Source organism: Orbicella franksi, chromosome 10, assembly GCF_964199315.1.
Source record: "Orbicella franksi chromosome 10, jaOrbFran1.1, whole genome shotgun sequence".
NCBI lineage: Eukaryota > Metazoa > Cnidaria > Anthozoa > Scleractinia > Merulinidae > Orbicella > Orbicella franksi.
In genome coordinates this window covers 25999124-26017684 of record NC_138154.1, presented here as the reverse complement: position 1 = coordinate 26017684, position 18561 = coordinate 25999124, and the positions used below count along the sequence as shown (strand labels likewise).

Here is an 18561-nt window from a genome sequence, read left to right as displayed (position 1 = left end):
ATGTAAGGGACGTTGCTTGAAAAACAAAAGCACCAGTTAATCGACATTCAGTAGGATCAATGCCGTTTAAGAGGAGCAATACCTCCGCATTAATATCTAACTCATTAAAAAGACTACATTTGTCTATTATTTCATCGAAGAATTTTAAACGTAACCTATTATATTACTGGCATGAGAAAAGAAAGTGTATTTCATTTTCAACCTCATTTGAAAGGCAGAAAGAGCAGATTCTCAAATTTATGAGAGTCTTCGGTATTGTGTGTCTACCTCCTTCAATACGTAATTTATGATTCCCTGAACGAAATTTATTAATAGCAATTCTGTGGTGTAGCTTTTTTATCACATCGAGGGAACTAGATTTTTTGGTATCTTTTCTAAAAGAAGCGTAAAAGTTTAATTTTCTGCTTCTGTCAATTAATTTTACCAATTAATCAATTTGTATTCCCAATGGGGTTTAAATAACGATTGCTTTGATTAGCAATTTCTGGTAGTTGCAGTCAAATAACGCCATCATGCAAATCGCCTATTTGAGAATTTAGATGTTTCGATTTTTTGCATTTAATCAATTTATTGAAGGTTTTTCGAGTCGTATGTTGATCATGTCTGAGATTAACATCGTGAGGATTTCGATCTTTTTTTAGTTAGAGAGCACAATGAGATTTTTTCGCAGAAAAGAAGTCTTTATCAAACTTGCATATCAAACGTTTTAAAATTTTAAATAGTTGAAAAAAATCAATTTTTCTTCAACTTAGTTTAATTAAGTTCAATCTTTAGCCTAAGCCCTTTTAAGCCCTTTCGCATTTTGGCGGTATTCGAAATGTTGTAGATGAGTTGAAGGCCTTTTCATGGAAGATTTCGCTTCAATTCCTTATATCCTGCCAACCGTTTAGAAGGATTAGTTTTAGTTTTCCCTAACATTTTCGTAAGCTCCGTTTGTCATTAGTCAAGTTTAACTTGAGGAATTTTGGTAAACGGACTTTCAAGAATATTGTGCTAGCAGATCCCTATATTTCCTTCATCATTGACAAACTTCTGTATTAGGCTTTTTCAGAATTTCGGCAGCTTTGCTTCATACGTCTCAGAATTGATGAGAAAAATAAACATAGGAACTCCAGCTAAAAAATTGATGCGTGTTTTTCACGGCCGGTAATGATAAATTACGTCACAACATTGTCAAAGTAGATGTGGATCCACGAGGCGAAGCTAAGTGAATCAACTGTTTGTCAATGAATGATAGTTATGGTAAAGGAAAATGAAATTTCAGCTCAGATCAAAGTTGGCCATTTAACTATTAGAAACTTTTTAAGGAATTTTAGGTGTTTTTTATTACGATTGCGTGCAGCCCAGTTAGTTTAGTATTACAAAAGTCCAAAATATATAATAGCAATAAACAAAGCCATAATTCCAGGGTGACGAGATTTCAACGATCGTTTAAGAGAATCTTTACATCGTGTCCTCGAAGAGAACATGAAAGTTTAATTTAGGACGACGTATATACTATGTTTCTGTTCAGTTTAACCTTAATCTCCAGACAAACAATTAAACATTTCTATTACTCACCGTCAAAGCAAGTAGACAAGCCCTCATCTTTGCACAACTCTTGCGCTAAGCGTGTTTCCTTACTCGATCTTGTAAGCTTTTCAAAGCTTTTATAATCTTTGATACACTTAATTAATTAACTCGCGTTATATACCTTTTGCTAGACAGTAAGACGACCTTTCAAGCTAAAAAATATGCGCTTAATATTGTCTTCCACGTCATAAAGATATAGATTCAGCTGCTCAACAACAGCTGTCATTAGTGCGGTTTGCACATAAATCAATTAAATCAATTTATTGTCTGTAAATTTTCATTTCTTTAATTTCATTCATAGTTCTAGAATTTTTTGAAAAAAACAAACAAACAAGTGGAGCTACACTCACACTCAATGTGATATTTATAACAGAAACAAATATTACGACACATAAACACTCTACTGACATATAATATTGCTGCTGAGTGTTCCAAAATGACCAAGGGGTTCAGACGTTCCTCGCGATCCGTGATGCTCTGGAATTCCTCAGTCAAGCCAATAATTTAAACGATTATCCACTAATGGCTGTCTATGTCTTCTGAATATATTTTGATATGTATCTAGTTAAATGTATAGTGATAGCGGCATATGTTGTTCATTTTTTCCATTTTACTCTGGTCAACTTGTAGTGACCATTTCGCTACGAAGGATTCATAAAGTGCGTTTATTCCACCAATTGCTTAAGCTGAGCCAAGGTATAAATTTTCAGCTGTGTAGTATTCTTGTAGCATTAAAAAAAAAAATAAGGAACAAGTTAGCATTTTCTGCAAGCCAAAACCCATGTTGTCAAAACAGGTGGCTTATATTACTAATAAATAAAAGAACGGAAATCGAGATATGTAAGCGCTGATGTCGACATGGATAAAAACATAATGTTTCATGTAAAAACAACAAAACATTAAATCATAAATCATGAGCAAAGGCGTAATCATATCAAGCGCTACAAGATGTGAATTATGTCAAAAATGTCTGCAGTCCAATGAAAGTATGATGAGCCAGGTAGAGACCGAGCCACGGGGCACAATTCACCAACGCTAGTTAAGGAGACAAAAAAAGCATGCAATTTAAGGTTTTACTGGCCGTTTTGCGAACTCTCTATATGCCTCTCTGAATTATGTCGCAATTTTATGCCTATACATAAATCCATACATACATATCCTTTATTAAAGTATCTGGAAAGGCACTAATTGGGGAACAGATAAAATACAATATTATTAAAAAGCTTCCATTTCATTCATGACAAACACCTTAATCTATTTAATTAGACAAAGCTCACCGCAGAGTAAGGACCTATGCAGCCGTCTCTGGAAGAATTCTTCTGATGAGATCTTTGTCCTATACTTGTAAATCATTTTCATAATTTAACTAATTCTATAAAAGTGTAAGAGGCTTGAAACGACAGAAAAATCTAAAAGCAACCAGTCCTTAAAATTAAAAGTGCCAGATGCCGTTACGAGAGCTTTCGATTGAGATAGAACTGGTAACCTTGACTTCCATTACGTGCGATAAAGGGTGTGAAGTGCTGGGAAATTCTCGACGAGTGCGATTATAATTGCTAATTACATCAACTTTAAGTGTTAGATAGCGTTTGGTAAACACTTAGCGGATGCTAAGTTACGGTATTTTGGCCATGTACAACATTGCCCTTAGACATTGAAGGAAATCTGAAAATAGTAGATTACCAAGCTAGAAAAACACAGAGGTGATGATAAGCCATACAGGAACAAGGATGGAGAAGATTCACATGGACAAATGACGAACTTGAAAAATGTAGCCTAAATTTTTCAAGGTGCAAAAAAAAAAAAAAGAAAGAAACAACAGCAACAAAAACACAAAAAACAAAAAACACACAAAAAACACCAAAAGGGTCACAGAGAAATGAGGCCGACATCTCCGATTCTAGGAATATGAATTTCCCAAATTATGCTTCCCAAATTAATATGAAAATTGAATAAAAGGAGGCAAATCACTAGGAATACTTCTTAAACTCTGAATACAAAGTTTTCTATGCTAAAATGTCTTTACCTACCCCTGAAACGATGCCAATTCAGTTTTTAGATATTTTTCTAATTGCTCAGCTGAACCTCTGTACATAGCTTCTCGACTGCTTTGGAAATACAATTAAACTCGCTCAGTTCGCTAACAACCATTGCATACTAAACTTTTTAGTAAATTAAGTGTAAACTCTGTATCATTTGAAAAGTGTAAATTAATGACATATTTTCTCCCTGGAACATCGCAGAGAAAGAGACAACGACGTTCGTTCGATTGAACAGCGGCACAGCTAGTGTATTAAAAACAACAACTCTCGTGGATACAAACAATAAAACGGCGAAGGAATTTTTGGACGTTTAGCAAGTCAGTTATTAAAACAGTTCCATATACAGTGACCATAATGATCTTCGTTTGAAGATAACGAATATGGAAATGGTTTCATATCAATAAAACCGTTATTTAAAACGCTGCTATTACAGATCTTGAGTATCTTCGCAACCCTTACAAATTGCAAATTTTACGAATTAAATCAATAACTAGCTTTCGTTTCATAGTGTTTTTATTGTTTACCTTTGTGCTAAATTAAGAACGTCACCTATTCTTACAAGTGCTTGCTTTTGGTTGAAATCAATATCACCCGGTGAAACTGATATTTCTGATTACCATACCGTTAGAACGGATATTGATAGGACCATGGCATCAATTGACAGAGATTACCAGAGATGTAGCTATGGCTTTATTTCTCGAAAGAAAAAAACAACAAGAACAAAAACTGTAAGATTGAGAAGGTTATATTCGTAATAGAATTATCGGATGGTAATTACTAAGTGATCTCGAAACAAACATTTTTCGCTTTTTCATGGTTACCACCGAGCCGGGCTGACTACATTTTTCGGGAAAGCAAAGTAGACTGAAGTGGAGAGGAATTTTCCCGAATCGTGAAGTGGGCTGGAGATTCTCATAGAATTTAATGTTGTGACAAGTTTCGGTGTGTATTTGATAGAGGTCCTCAGAAAAGATGATCAATTAAACAACTTAACATGTGTAGAGGGGACTGGCTACTCAATTTTATGGGTCATACCATCCGGCCCTTGAGTTTTTTCAACATGCTTGAGTTATTGATCTTCCTTTAAATTGAAGTAGAATATAATAATATGTAATTTTAAAATGGAAATATAATTGCATGGGGTAAAAAAAGCTAGTACACTATAAATTGGAGGAACCATCGGAAGACGTGAAAACTAAACTGTCTGATGGCTATACATGTATATGATGATCTGAGTACAAAAACGAAATTAGATTGCAATATGATAACCATTTTGTAATTATAGAAGACATTGCAAGTTAACATATTTTGAACTCAATGTGATATTTATAACAGAAACAAATATTACGATACATAAACGCTCTACTGACTTATAATATTGCTCCTAAGTGTTCCAAAATGACCACGGGAACTCAGACGTTCCTCTCGATCCGTGATGCTCTGGAATTCCTCACTCAAGCCAATAATTTAAACGACTATCCACTAATGGCTGTCTATGTCTTCTGAATATATTTCGATATGTATCTAGTTTAATGTATAGTGATAGTGGCATATGTTGTTCATTTGTTCAATTTCACTCTGGCCAACTTCTGGTGACCATCTCGCTACGAAGGATTCATAAAGTGCGTATATTCCACTAACTGCTTAAGCTGAGCCAAGGTATAAATTTTGAACTCTGTAGTATTCTTGTAGCATTAAACAAATAAGGAACAAGTTAGTATTTTCCGCAAGCAACAACCCATGTTGTCAAGCCAGATGGCTTATATTGCTAATAAATAAACGAACGGAAATCGAGATATGTAAGCACTGATGTCGACATGGATAAAAACATAATGTTTTGTGTAATAACAGCAAAAGAAACAAAATAATAAATCCTGAGCAAAGGCGTAATAATATCAAGCGCTACAAGATGTGAATTATGTTAAAAATGTCTGCAGCGAATGAACGTATGATGAGCCAGGTAGAGAGTGATCAACCACGTGCACGGGGCACAATTCAAGAACGCTAGTTAAGGAGACAAAAAAGCATACAATTTAAAGGTTTGCTGGCCGTTTTGCGAACTCTCTATGCCTTTCTGAATCATATCGAAATTTTATTCCTATTTACACTCATGGGAAAACAGACAGAGCACCGCAAAGTTAAGACCTACGCAGAGGCCTCTGGAAGAATTCTTCTGATGAGATCTTTGTCATTCTTGTAAATCATTTTTATAATTCAACTATTTGTCAGGGCTTGAAACGACAGAAGAATATAAAAGCAACCAATCCTTAAAATTAAAAGTGTCAGATATCGTTACGAGAGCATTCGATTGAGATAGAGCTGACCAAAATAAATTGACAACCCTGACCTCCATTACGTGCGATAAAGGGTGTCAGTGCTGGGCAATTTTCAACGAGAGCGATTATTATTGCTAATTACATCAACTTTAAGCGTTAGGTGGCGTTTGACAAACACGTAGCGGATGACCCGACTATGCCAAGGTTAATAAAATATCTCTTTTTTTTCTTACTTTTCGTTATTTCTTGTGGAACCTTAAACATAGCTGTTGAAAGGAATGTTTTTCGTCTCTAGAAGTCCTTTGAAGTCTTGGGTTTCTATTTTCTTCAAATATTATTGGGTTTCATACAGATACTGTGTGACTATAGGTTTTCGGACTGTTTAGTTGTTCTCCTTGTCTTAGCAATCCAGCGTGCGGCACCAGAGATTGTCAGACTCCTAGAGGTTTCTGAATCTATAACAGCAATTAACAAACCAATGGGACGTCAGCGAATGCCCAGTTACTTGGCCAGCATATAGCAAGGACGTAACCAAACAATATTTTACTTTTTTTCAGCTGAAAACACAGTTCGAAGCGATTACGTAAAGCTATTAAAACGTCTTAACAAAACATTATCTCGTATATTTCAGAAGGCTCGAGTGGCTATAACGGAACTGTCACATTTTACAAAGTTTAAGTATTGATTTTCAAATGCCTTTCTAAGTTGCAATTTGAATTAATAATAGAAACAATACAGAACTGACTTTGCACGATAACTAATCTGCAGTCTACTTCAGATCTGTGAGAGATGACAGAAAAATTTAGCTAAGTCGCGGTATTTTGGCCATGTACAAAATTGTCTTTAGATATTGAAGAAAATTTGAAAATAGTAGGTTACCAAGCTAGAAAAACACAGAGGTGATGATAAGCCATAAAGGAACAAGGAGGGAGAAAATTCACATGGACAAATGACGAACTTGAAAAATGTAGGCTAAATTTTTCTAGGTGCAAGAACCTTGACATAGCTCCTTTAATATCTCCCTTATCACACACCCAGCAGTGTTATTGTGTGCGCGGGCCGATTACCTGAAAACTGTTAATGGAAAGTACTGCTTGTGGAGACAAAAAGCCATTAATCTAGCATCGTTTAAATTATTGGCTGCAAAGCGCGATGAATTTCAGGTCTGCGTTGAGGAATAAAAGGAGATATAAACGACCCATGCAGTCGATATAAATAGGATCACTCACATTCGTTCTATTGTTTCGACGAATTGACCGCTTGAAAAATCAAATCAGATTAGTCGCAAAATACAAATTAACAGGATATGCTACCAGCAGGAATGTAATGAAAGGCCAAATTATTTTAAAACTTGCAAATTAAATGTAGCTATAGATGCTAGCAAGGACTTTCCACAGCTTGGAGCTTGAACGATATGGGCCGGTCATCAGTTCAATGCCCGAAAGGCTGAGTAATTTTCAGATCGCGCGGTAGCAGATCACAGAAAAAAATGAAAAAAAAAAAAAAAAAAAAAACACACGAAAAGAAAAAACACACACACAAAAAAAAGACAAAAAGGGTCACAAATAAATGAGGCCGACATCTCCGATTCTAGGAATATGAAGTTCCCAAATTATTCTTTCCAGATTAATATCAAAATTGAATAGAAGGAGGCAAATCACTAGGAATACTTCTTAAACTCTGAATACAAATATCTATGCTAAAATGTTTCACGAACGAATAACTCTTTACCTACCCCTGAAACAATGCCAATTCAGTTTTTAGATATTTTTTAAATTGCTCAGCTGAACCTCTGTACACAGCTTCTCGACTGCTTTGGAAATAGAATTAAACTCGCTCAGTTCGCTAACAACCATTGCATACTAACATTTTCAGTAAATTAAGTGTAAACACTGTATCATTTGAAAAGTGTAAATTAATGACATATTTTCTCCCTGGAACATCGCAGAGAAAGAGACAACGACGTTCGTTCGATTGAAAAGCGGCACAGCTAGTATATTAAAAACAACAATTCGTGGATACAAACAATAAAACGGCGTGCTTGCTTTTGGTTGAAATCAATATCATCCGGTGAAACTGATATTTCTAATTACCATACCGTTAAAACGGATATTGATAGGACCACGGCATCGATTGACCGAGATTACCAGAGATGTAGCTATAGCCTTATTTCTCGAAAAAAACAGCAATAACAACAACAACAACAAAAACTGTAAGATCGAGAAGGTGACATCCGTAATAGAATTATCGTAAGGTTTACTAAGTGATCTCGAAATAAATATTTTTCGCCTTTTCATGGTTACCGCCGAGCCGGGCTGACTACAAAGCAAAGTGGACTGACGTGGAGAGGAATTTTCGCGAATCGTGAAGTGGGCTGGGGATTCTCGAAGAATTTAATGTTGTGACAAGTTTCGGCGTGTATTTGATAGAGGTCCTGAGAAAGGATGATTAATTAAACAACTTAAGATGTGTAGAGGGGACTGGTTACTCAATTTTGTAGGTCTTAGTATCCGGCCCTTAAGTTTGGTCAACATGCTTGAGTTATTGATCTTCCTGTAAATTAAAGTAGAACTTAATATGTAATTTTAAAATGGAAATATAATTGCATGGGTTAAAAAAGCTAGTACACTATAAACTGGAGGAACCATCGGAAGACGTCAAGACTAAACTGTCTGATGGCTATACATGTATATGATGATCTAAGTACAAAAACGAGATCAGATTGCAATATGATATCCATTTTGTAACTATAGAAGACATTGCAAGTAAACATATAAAAGATCATATATTTTGAACTGCGGAGAAAGATATGAAGACGTGATTGACCATCACAGTTATACACACAACTTAAGCAGTTGTGAAATTAAAGCCAGTGTCTACTGAATGCTGCTACTTCTTGTATACCTGTAAACACCCTTTATACAGGTATGCAAGAAAACTACGGTTGTAGTAAAATAAACGTTGGTTTTGATTTAGTTACGTAACCAAAGAATGCCAATAATTCCATAATACAAATTTGAGGTGAAAATGAGCGTTATTTATCCTAAGCATTTTTGTTTCTTTTGGTACAGTATATTAAAAACGATAACTTTCGTGATACAAGCAATAAAAAGGTTAAGGAATTTTTGGAAGTTTAGCAATTTAGTTATTGCAACAGTTCCATATATAGTGGCGATAATAATGATCTTCGTTTGAAGATAGTGAATATGGAAATGGTTTCGTCAAGAACCGTAACTTATAAAACTCTATAACGGTCCGGTAATAGAGTGTCTTCTAAAGCCCTTACAAATTACAAATTACGAAATAGTTTTCATTTGATAACTTTGCGCCTAATTCAGAACGAAATCTATCTCACTAGTATTTGCTTTCGGCTGAAATCAATATCACCAGGTGGAACTGATATTTTTAATTACCGTATCGTTAAAATGGATAAATAGAGAGTGTGTATATTTCTAGGACCACGCGTCGCAACTGACAGAGATTAACTTCTATGTGGTTATGGCCCTATTTCTTGATTTCTTGAAAAAAAAAAATACGTCTAAGATTGAGAAGGTGAAATTCCTAATAAAACTATCGCCAGGTTCACTGTGTGATCTCGAAACAATATTTATCCACTTTGTCGCGGTTACCGCCGAGCCGGGCTGACTACATTTTTCAGGAAAGTAACGTGGAATAAAGAGGAGAAGAATTTACGCGAATCGTGAAGTGGGGGATTCTCGAAGAATTTAATGACACTCATTACTCAATGAGGGGATACACATACATTTGTTGTGACAAGTTTCGGCGTGTATTTGATAGAGGACCTGAAAAAGTTTGATTCATTAAACAACTTAAGATGTTTTTAGAGATGACTGGTTACTTAAATTAGAGGTCATAATATCTGCCCTTAAAATTTGTTCAACATACATCAGTTGTTGATCTCCCTGTAAATTAAAGTAGAACTTAAAGCAATAAGTAATTTTAAAATGGTAATATAATTGCATGGGGTAAAAAAAAAAAAAGAAAACGCTAGTACACTATAAATACGAGGAACCATCGAAAGTTATTCAAATTTAACTGTCTGATGACTATAAATGATGATCTAATTGCAAAAAACGATATTAGATTGCAATATGATATCCATTGTGTAATTATATAAGACAGTTGCTGTAAACACTCTGTCTACAGGTAAACAGGAAAGCTACGGTTATTAGTAAAATAAACTTTGGTTTTGAGTTAGTTGTGTATCCAAAGCATGTAAAAATTCCATATTACAAAGATTTAAAGGAACGCTAATTATTTTTGTTCCTCATAGGTGATGGTTGCATTTTCGACTTTTTTTTCCAATAAGTCATTTGGAAATTGTAGCTTTTAGGTCCCTTAGATATTTCGTGGGGCAAAAATAAATGAAAAATCTCCTTTCAAATATCAGTAATTATCAAATAGTTTTGTTTCTAAAAGAATGATATTATAACAACACTAGCATTAGCCGATTCCAAAGGTGAATTGTAATCCTAACTATGTCGGATTTTAACTAAAATTAAAGTAAAATTCTGTAGCTTTCTTCAATAAAATAGTTTGCTAGGTCCTCTAAATGCATTAAATCTTGATATTACCAATGGCCATTTAGCGAAAGTAAATACGTGACTTCTTGAATACATATTGTTGGACTGTATCTGTGTAGCCTGCGTCGCAGACGCTAACAACAGCGGGGAAATTTCCGTCAGCGACGCAGGCGCGCTATATCTGTGATAATCAAAACAATATTTCGAAATATTAATACTGAAGGCGTCATCTGATTGGATCAGGCCGCTTATAAAAAGTCAAATTAAGAAACAAAGTATCATACGAACTTCTGCGAAAGTGATATAAAGGTATCTTGCTACATCGGCCTTGATGCCAGTGAAAGAGGTGAAGATGAATTCGAAGATGCGTTTGCCCGTTTTGACGGTAAGCATCGGTTGCAACTGTTTGCCATTTTTATAAAATTTTCAAGTCAACTATTTGTTTATTTTAAACGCCATCTAAATACCCTTTGCGTCTTCTTTAGTTCAAGGTCAAATTAATCTCTAGCTCTTTTTTTCAAAGTCCTTTAGGTACGTTTAATTTAGTGCAGCAATAAGACAAATTCCTGCGAACTTTGCAGGTTTGTTCTACGCTAGATAGATGAGGAGATAGAAATACATTGCCAAGAGTTGTGCTTGGTCGATATAACGTTAATGCTTATCAGAAAGTAGGAAGCGAAAGAATAAAACCCTCCGGATTGGACTGAAATTACCTTCGTAAACTTCCCTTACTTTCCCCCTTCCCAGCAACTATATAGGCACGAGAAAGATGATGATTATCATGTCCTTTTAACAATTCAGACTGATTCCTTTTAGCAAGGGAGAAAAATTACGAGGATTCGCGAACGTTGCGGGTATCACCGATAATTAAATTGAATTTCCGAAACATCACGGAGATCCAATTTCATTTTAAAACATGGTGTTAAAGTTTGTATTTAACCTCATGGCGGGATATTGTTTTCGGATATTTGGTCACTGGAAATTCGTCTTTTTCCTTTAAAGATTCTGGCTCATATTTCTATATTAATCTTAGAGCAGTGGTGACGATGACATATCACAGCAGCGTTAAGAATCGACCTTAACATTACAATCACTTCCAACCAAAAGAATGCGAAACCAACGATCATACGAAATTATCACGGAATAATCGATATATTTTTCCTCTTAAACGTCCAAAAAAGATTCAGTTAAATCACGAATAGCAGGATGTAACGGTCTTTCAATAATACTCCACAACTAGATTACTAGAGAGAAGCTGTACTCGATATCAGACCCAATCCAGGTGAGGCTTTTCAATTTCATCGTAACTGACAAATTGTGATATTTTTTGTCAGGTGGTGATATCACTCTTAGCAGTAGCTCAATCGGCGCCCTTTCCTAATTGGGAGGACACAAAGCCAGACTATTTCTTGCAACCTCAGGAATTAGGTAAGGGAGTTACTCTTGCCAACTATTTACATATAAAATACTACTAGGGATGAATGGAGCTAGGCCCCCAAGTATTGTGTAATTAATTAACAGAATGGCTGATGGAGTCTCCTCTTTTTTTCTCGGTTTCCTTTTGTAATGTGCGTATATAACAATTTACTCTCAAATAGCAGTCTTTATATAATTAATGGCAACGTTCACATTCTGTCGACAATACATTTTTTTAATTTAAAGTTCTGACTAACTAGGCATTTTCTTTATTTGGTGACAATCAGTGAATTCTTCAAAACAAATGTTCAAGAGCTCGTTAATCACCTCTTTCTTTTTCCGTTGTTTTTCGAAGCTTGTTACTATTTTGGGCATCTGATATTGTCTGTCTATTTCGCAGCATGGATCGTAATGTTCTGAACAAGGAAATAAATAGCTGTTAGCAAATTTGAGCATAAATATAATTACTAACAATCATTAATTTTGACGCCTTGAGCCAAGCAAATCTAGAAAATCAGTTGTAGGTAATGTTAGTCCTTTGCAGTTTTATTCACCGACTGAACATTATTTTGACTAAGATATTAATTTTTGTCGGCAGCTCCAACCATCCTGAGTTGCTACGAGTGCACAACGAATTGTTCCACAGTTCACACATCAGCAACTTGTAAAGCAGACTTCGGCTGTTACACGCTGCGGGCGTTTGACACCATGCTGAACGAGTCTGTTTTCATCAAAGGGTGTATTCCAGCGTTCTTCTGCACTGAAAACCACGGGTGTAATTACATGAACCAATCTCTTGGTGGTGCTCTTGGGTCTTGCTCAATCAGTTGCTGCGACGTTTCGTTATGCAACGCTGGTGCTCGGACAGCTACAGCTCCATCTATGATTACCACCAGTCCCCCTACGACGACAACAGCTCCGCCGACAACCACTCCAGCTCCAACAACCACCCAGCCCCCGACAACTACTGCACCTCCAACGACACTTCCAACGACAGTGCCAACAACAATACCGAGTCGAACTGGTAAATAAATGTTACAAAAGTGTTACGTAAATATATATGACTCATCCTGTTGTTAGCTTCTGTAATTCGTTCGTTTTTTTTTAAATTTCTAACTCAGTTCTCATCCTTAAGTTTCACTTGTAAAATTCGTCAAAAGATCAATACATATATATATATATAGATATAGCTCGCTGGCATACAAAGCTCTGCTTTCATGTCCAGTTTGAGCACTCTACTGGGATGAGTCGTTACCGTTGCAATTGCGCATGCTCACTAGCTCGCTAGTTTGAGCACTCTGGTAATGGCTTAGATACTACCACATGTGTAGTATTTAGGGCGGCTTTTTAAGCTTAGCCTCCATCCTAGTCTTCAGCACTGCACTGATGAGGCCCAGAAGGCCGAAACAGTACTGTCTGCAGTTATATATATATATAAATTCTATTTCCTTGTGGTGAATGGATTTCAAAAAGCGCTCAACTTTTATAGGAGCATAGTATATTCATTAAATGTAATGTAGTTCAGGACTTCAGGAGTGATTCATCGTTTTATTGCTACAGACCTGTTTCGTATGGTCAACAAGTGACCACACTCATCAGGCAACATCAACGAATGACCGGTTAATTTAAATGCTGGCGGTTAAATACAAATTCAAATAGTTGCTATGGTGCTGATTATTGCGTTACGTTATCTTAAGGTTTTTGAGTACATATCTGTTTCTGTGAGGGCACGAAGTTGCTAATTCATTACGTTCCTTCGTGCCCTCACAGAAACAGATATGTACTCAAAAACCTTAAGATAACGTAACGCAATAATCAGCACCATAGCAACTATTTGAATTTGTATTTAACCGCCAGCATTTAAATTAACCGGTCATTCGTTGATGTTGCCTGATGAGTGTGGTCACTTGTTGACCATACGAAACAGGTCTGTAGCAATAAAACGATGAATCACTCCTGAAGTCCTGAACTACATTTAATGAATATACTATGCTCCTCTAAGAGTTGAGCGCTTTTTGAAATCCATTCACCACAAGGAAATAGAATTTATATATATATATAACTGCAGACAGTACTGTTTCGGCCTTCTGGGCCTCATCAGTGCAGTGCTGAAGACTAGGATGGAGGCTAAGCTTAAAAAGCCGCCCCAAATACTACACAAGTGGTAGTATCTAAGCCATTACCAGAGTGCTCAAACTAGCGAGCTAGTGAGCATGCGCAATTGCAACAGTAACGACTCATCCCAGTAGAGTGCTCAAACTGGACATGAAAGCAGAGCTTTGTATGCCAGCGGGCTATATCTAACTGCAGACAGTACTGTTTCGGCCTTCTGGGCCTCATCAGTGCAGTGCTGAAGACTAGGATGGAGGCTAAGCTTGAAAAGCCGCCCCAAATACTACACAAGTGGTAGTATCTAAGCCATTACCAGAGTGCTCAAACTAGCGAGCTAGTGTATATATATATAAGAAAAACTAAACCTGGGATAGTTTTTACATCTTTGAGAAGCATAATCGGTTTTCCAACAATCGAAACCATAATTGAACTGCTCACATGATCATGAATTATTATAATATTCAAGGAACTCACGTGCACAACATTAGCCCAAACTCACTTGGATCTTTGCAACTTGCTAAAGGCGAGCAACATTCATGTCATAACTGCTTGAGTAGGAAACAACGAGATCCGCCCGATTCAAAACCGACCCTCTGCCAATTTCAGAATATAATGAGCTACAAATATTTTGTCCATGTCAGTGGCTTATGTTTTTTTCTTCAGGGTTATGCGGTGGTCCGCTGGCCAGTCCAACAGGACACTTTGCATCCCCCAATTATCCTCGCTACTATCCTAACAACGCCTACTGTGAATGGAAAATCCACGTTCCACTAGGATCTGTACTCAAGATCGACTTTCTCTTCTTTAAAACCGAAGAATGGTAAGAAGTTAAAGGTTCCTTATCATCAAGATCCGAGTATCTCGTCAATTCCCAATCAGCGGTGTCTCCTATTGGCTCCACACTCCTAGGTTATTAGCTCATGTGCCTTTCTCGGCAATATCTGGCGCGCGCAAGGCCGACAGGCAGCATGTTAAGTGTTTTGTTAACAAACTGGAATCTTATGTTACAATATTTCTGTCGTTATCGTATATTCTAATCGAGCTAAGAAAAAAAAACAGATCTGAACATGGAAAGTATCACAGAATGATTAAGTGTACCAAAAAATTGACCGCGATATATCTGCATCTCTTTTTTTAAACTCAAAATCTTATACAGAATTTATGGGCTTATTGGCGTTTTTGCCAACCAGAACTTTTGTAGTTTTTAAAAACCAGTTTCTTCTGCAATATTACCTACAAAAAGCTAAGAAGTTCACCGACTACTAGATTCCTCTGCTCTTTAGAAAGGTTTTCGAAAGTTTAGAGTCAATTTTCTTCAGCTTAGCGCCTTGCGTGCCTTTCTTCTAGCTTAGGTTTTAAGCAAAGATTTTCCTAAAGCGAAAAGAACCTTTCACAAAATAAAAGATGGTCAAAAGTTTTAAAACACGTTCAGTTTCAAGAAGATATACTGTATAAAGAGCCCTGAAATAAGTCGAACACGCCCTAGCACATTCCTACTGTAATTGAATAACATTAATAAAATTAAAAAGTTAAGTTCTATTACTTTTTTGTAGCTATGATTTCCTTGAAATTTATGTGGGCAGACGTTTGGTCCGGTACCTAACCGGGGACGACATTGATGACGATGATGACGACGACGACGATGATGATATACGAGATTGTGATGATAAGGATGACAAGGTGTGAAAACCTGATTGATCTTCGTAGTTATGCACACAACTTAAGCAGTTGTGATATTAAAGCCTGAAAAGTCATATATTCGCTTGTATTCATATTCATATATTCATATATCCATATATTCACTTTTAAGGATGGCAAGGGTTATGGAAAAGATATTTTTAGCTGGTTTTTCTTCAAAGATGAAGAACTGGTTAAAGATGAAGAACTAGACGAAGACACTGTCAGCATCCAGGGAACGGGCGAGATGGTCAGACTTATCTTTAGCTCCGACCGCAGTGTTACAAAGAGAGGGTTCTTTGCCAAATACAATGTGATGCAAGGTATTTCATTAATGTTATCAAGTAAAGAAGCTTAAATCATGTACCACACTGTTATTAAATACGTCGAATATTGGAGGATACAGGAAAGATGAACTGTAGGAGAATTTTTCGTAAGTTATATTTAAACCAGATTTTTTTTTCCTGACACCAGTATTTGTGACTTTTGAATATAACCTACGGAGAGATGTAGGGGAACTAAATGAGAGGGATCTACGCTGCCATTTTCTCGTCATTTCGTTTCTCTCAAATCGTATTTGCAGTCTGCCTTCCAAACTTGCATTTTAAATTTTTGGTGTTAAATTTCAAGATTTTTTAAATTTCAAGTTTCTGTTCAATTTAAGATATTTGTTTCCTTGCTTAGTGTCCCCGGTTAGTACAGTAGTGGTAAATACTTCCACACTCAAATAAAGTGATTTAATTATTATTATTTTTTGGTTACAAGTGATCCTGGATTGTTATAAATAGTCTTTAGGGTAGGATGAAACCAACAACAAAAACAGGCATCAGCCAGTTAACGATCATTTGGATCTGTCAGTTTATAACACAAATCCAAAGTATTCTTTTATTCTCGTTAGCCATTTGTGGAGGACGATTGCCGTTTCCATCCGGGAGCTTTAGATCTCCTGGTTACCCTGACAACTATCCAGACGATGTCAAGTGCGTGTGGACAATCACTGTGCCACCTGGATCAGTGCTAGAGCTAGAATTTCGCTTCTTCGAAACGGAGATATGGTGGGTTTAACATCAACTTACAGACTGCGAGTTGAACTTGAGCTGGTAAATTAACGTTTCCTGGTCAAGTAAAGTCCTGAGGTTCACATCAAGTAGTATAGTAGTAGTAATCATTAATGAGGATACCCAAAATTTTAAACTCTCACATTATATTGCTTGTGGAAAGCAAGTGGGATGTATATCTTTTATACTAAAGCCCACACTTAGGCAAAATAGAATCGTATTTTTAGTTAGAGATAACGGAGCATTGGTCATCTTACAATTTGAATTTTCCCCCAGATTGCTAAACTATAATATAGCTGTAAACGTGTCATTTATCAAGGAAGAAGGCGTAGAAGATCAGAAAACGATGGGGCTTTATGTTATAAGCAAAAAAGAAATGATCCTCTAATTATTTTAATCTGTTCCCTTGCTCTTGTTCATTTCCTAGTGATGATTACGTCATGATTCTTCAAGGGGGTCGTAAGGTGCGTCGCTTGAGTGGTGTGTACCGCTATGGCTTGTTAGGATGGGGAGATGATGATGATGATTGTGATGACGATGGCCACGATGGTGATGGCGAAGATAAGGGTGATGGTGATAGTGACGGTGATGGTGATGGTGACTACAGGAGAAGTGAGCGTGTGAAGAGAATGTTCGGCTATCCTGGACGTAGCCGATTTGGCTTCCCGATGAGAAGCCGCCATGTCCCTCCATACGTCGTACGAGTGACCATCCCGGGGACGGGCGAACTAATAGCGATTATTTTTAAATCCGATGATGACGATGACACTGAAAAGGGCTTTGAAGCTGTGTACCGTGTTTCTCAAGGTAAGGTTTGTTAATACCTGGATTTCTCTCTCTATTCCCTCCCCTCTCCGTTCCTTTTGTTGTATTGTTTCCATAAATCTCGAGATAAGCTCCTCGGACCTGTTTAGTGTTCGTCAGCTTGGGCTTTATATAGTAATAATAATAATTTAGAAAGTAATAATAATCTTTACAAAGGGTAACCACTTCAGTTGCAATCGCAGAATATGATTCCAAAAAGAATATCGCAGGTACATCATTCAAAATTGTTATACCTCCCAACGTTTTCCGATTGGGTCAAAACTCACTAACTCCCTAGGGCGAACAAAACTCAGTAACTCCCTAGGAAAACAACAACTTGAACTTTCGACTCGCACGTGATCATGATCAGATGGTGCATGTTGAAACCGCTGCAAATTTGTTTTGCCAACCCGAGCGTCAAGCAAATAAGTCTTTCGCAGTATTCTTCCCATTTTTGAGTTGGGAGGTATATCATTAAGCACTTAATGACTGGCCCCACGGGAAACAGTGAGTTTCGTTTCCCCTCGACTTCAATGTTCCCCGAGGCGAACTCTCGGGGAAACAAAACTCACTGTTTCCTTTGGGGCCAGACGTTAAGTGTTTAATGTCCCCCGAAAACGTTTACGAAACGCTTCTATTCAGACAACAAATTTGTGATTCCTTTCCAGCATTCTTTTTATTTATTTCTTTTCAATAAATTGAATAGTTTAGAATAATTTGCTTTTTATCTATTTCAGGCGCTGTTTTTGGTTGAAGGTGACGTGAAGGCCAGGCGAAATGATATTTTGCAATCTGTTGTCAGCTTTTATTTATTTCTTTTATCGTGTTTTGCATTTACTTTGCATCATAGTTCCAATTAGATTTTCATTCATTGTCTGTTTATCTTAGCTGTTAGTGAGATTATCACTTAAGAAAGTAGTGTTTTAAGAAAAATATCAAGCTAATGTTTTTTAACGTTCTCATTTTTCATTTTCTTTGCGTTGATTTATTTCAAAGACACGGCAACTGATATTGCCAAACGAATAATTTGTTCATAAGCCCTGCAACTCAGCTCAAGAAA

General features: G+C 36.6%; 1 protein-coding gene across 1 annotated transcript; it reads left to right on the top strand.

Annotated features, from left to right (window-relative positions):
• Positions 1-10798: 10798 nt before the first annotated feature.
• On the top strand, positions 10799-18421 carry LOC145501773 (uncharacterized). Its single transcript, XM_081481169.1, has 9 exons — positions 10799-10819; positions 11769-11862; positions 12449-12874; positions 14626-14782; positions 15516-15642; positions 15773-15962; positions 16538-16694; positions 17125-17504; positions 18239-18421. The coding sequence occupies exons 1-9, from the start codon at positions 10799-10801 to the stop codon at positions 18253-18255; spliced, it is 1569 nt and encodes a 522-aa protein (XP_081337295.1). The 3' UTR covers positions 18256-18421.
• Positions 18422-18561: the final 140 nt, after the last annotated feature.

What these genes read in the sequence shown, in the direction of transcription:
- LOC145501773 (XM_081481169.1), top strand. Translation starts at nt 10,799, where the DNA reads ATGCGTTTGCCCGTTTTGACG. An exon ending in CTTGCAACCTCAGGAATTAG is followed by an intron (nt 11,863 to 12,448) that starts GTAAGGGAGTTA and finishes TTTTGTCGGCAG; the next exon opens with CTCCAACCATCCTGAGTTGC. An exon ending in TTCTTCGAAACGGAGATATG is followed by an intron (nt 16,695 to 17,124) that starts GTGGGTTTAACA and finishes TTCATTTCCTAG; the next exon opens with TGATGATTACGTCATGATTC.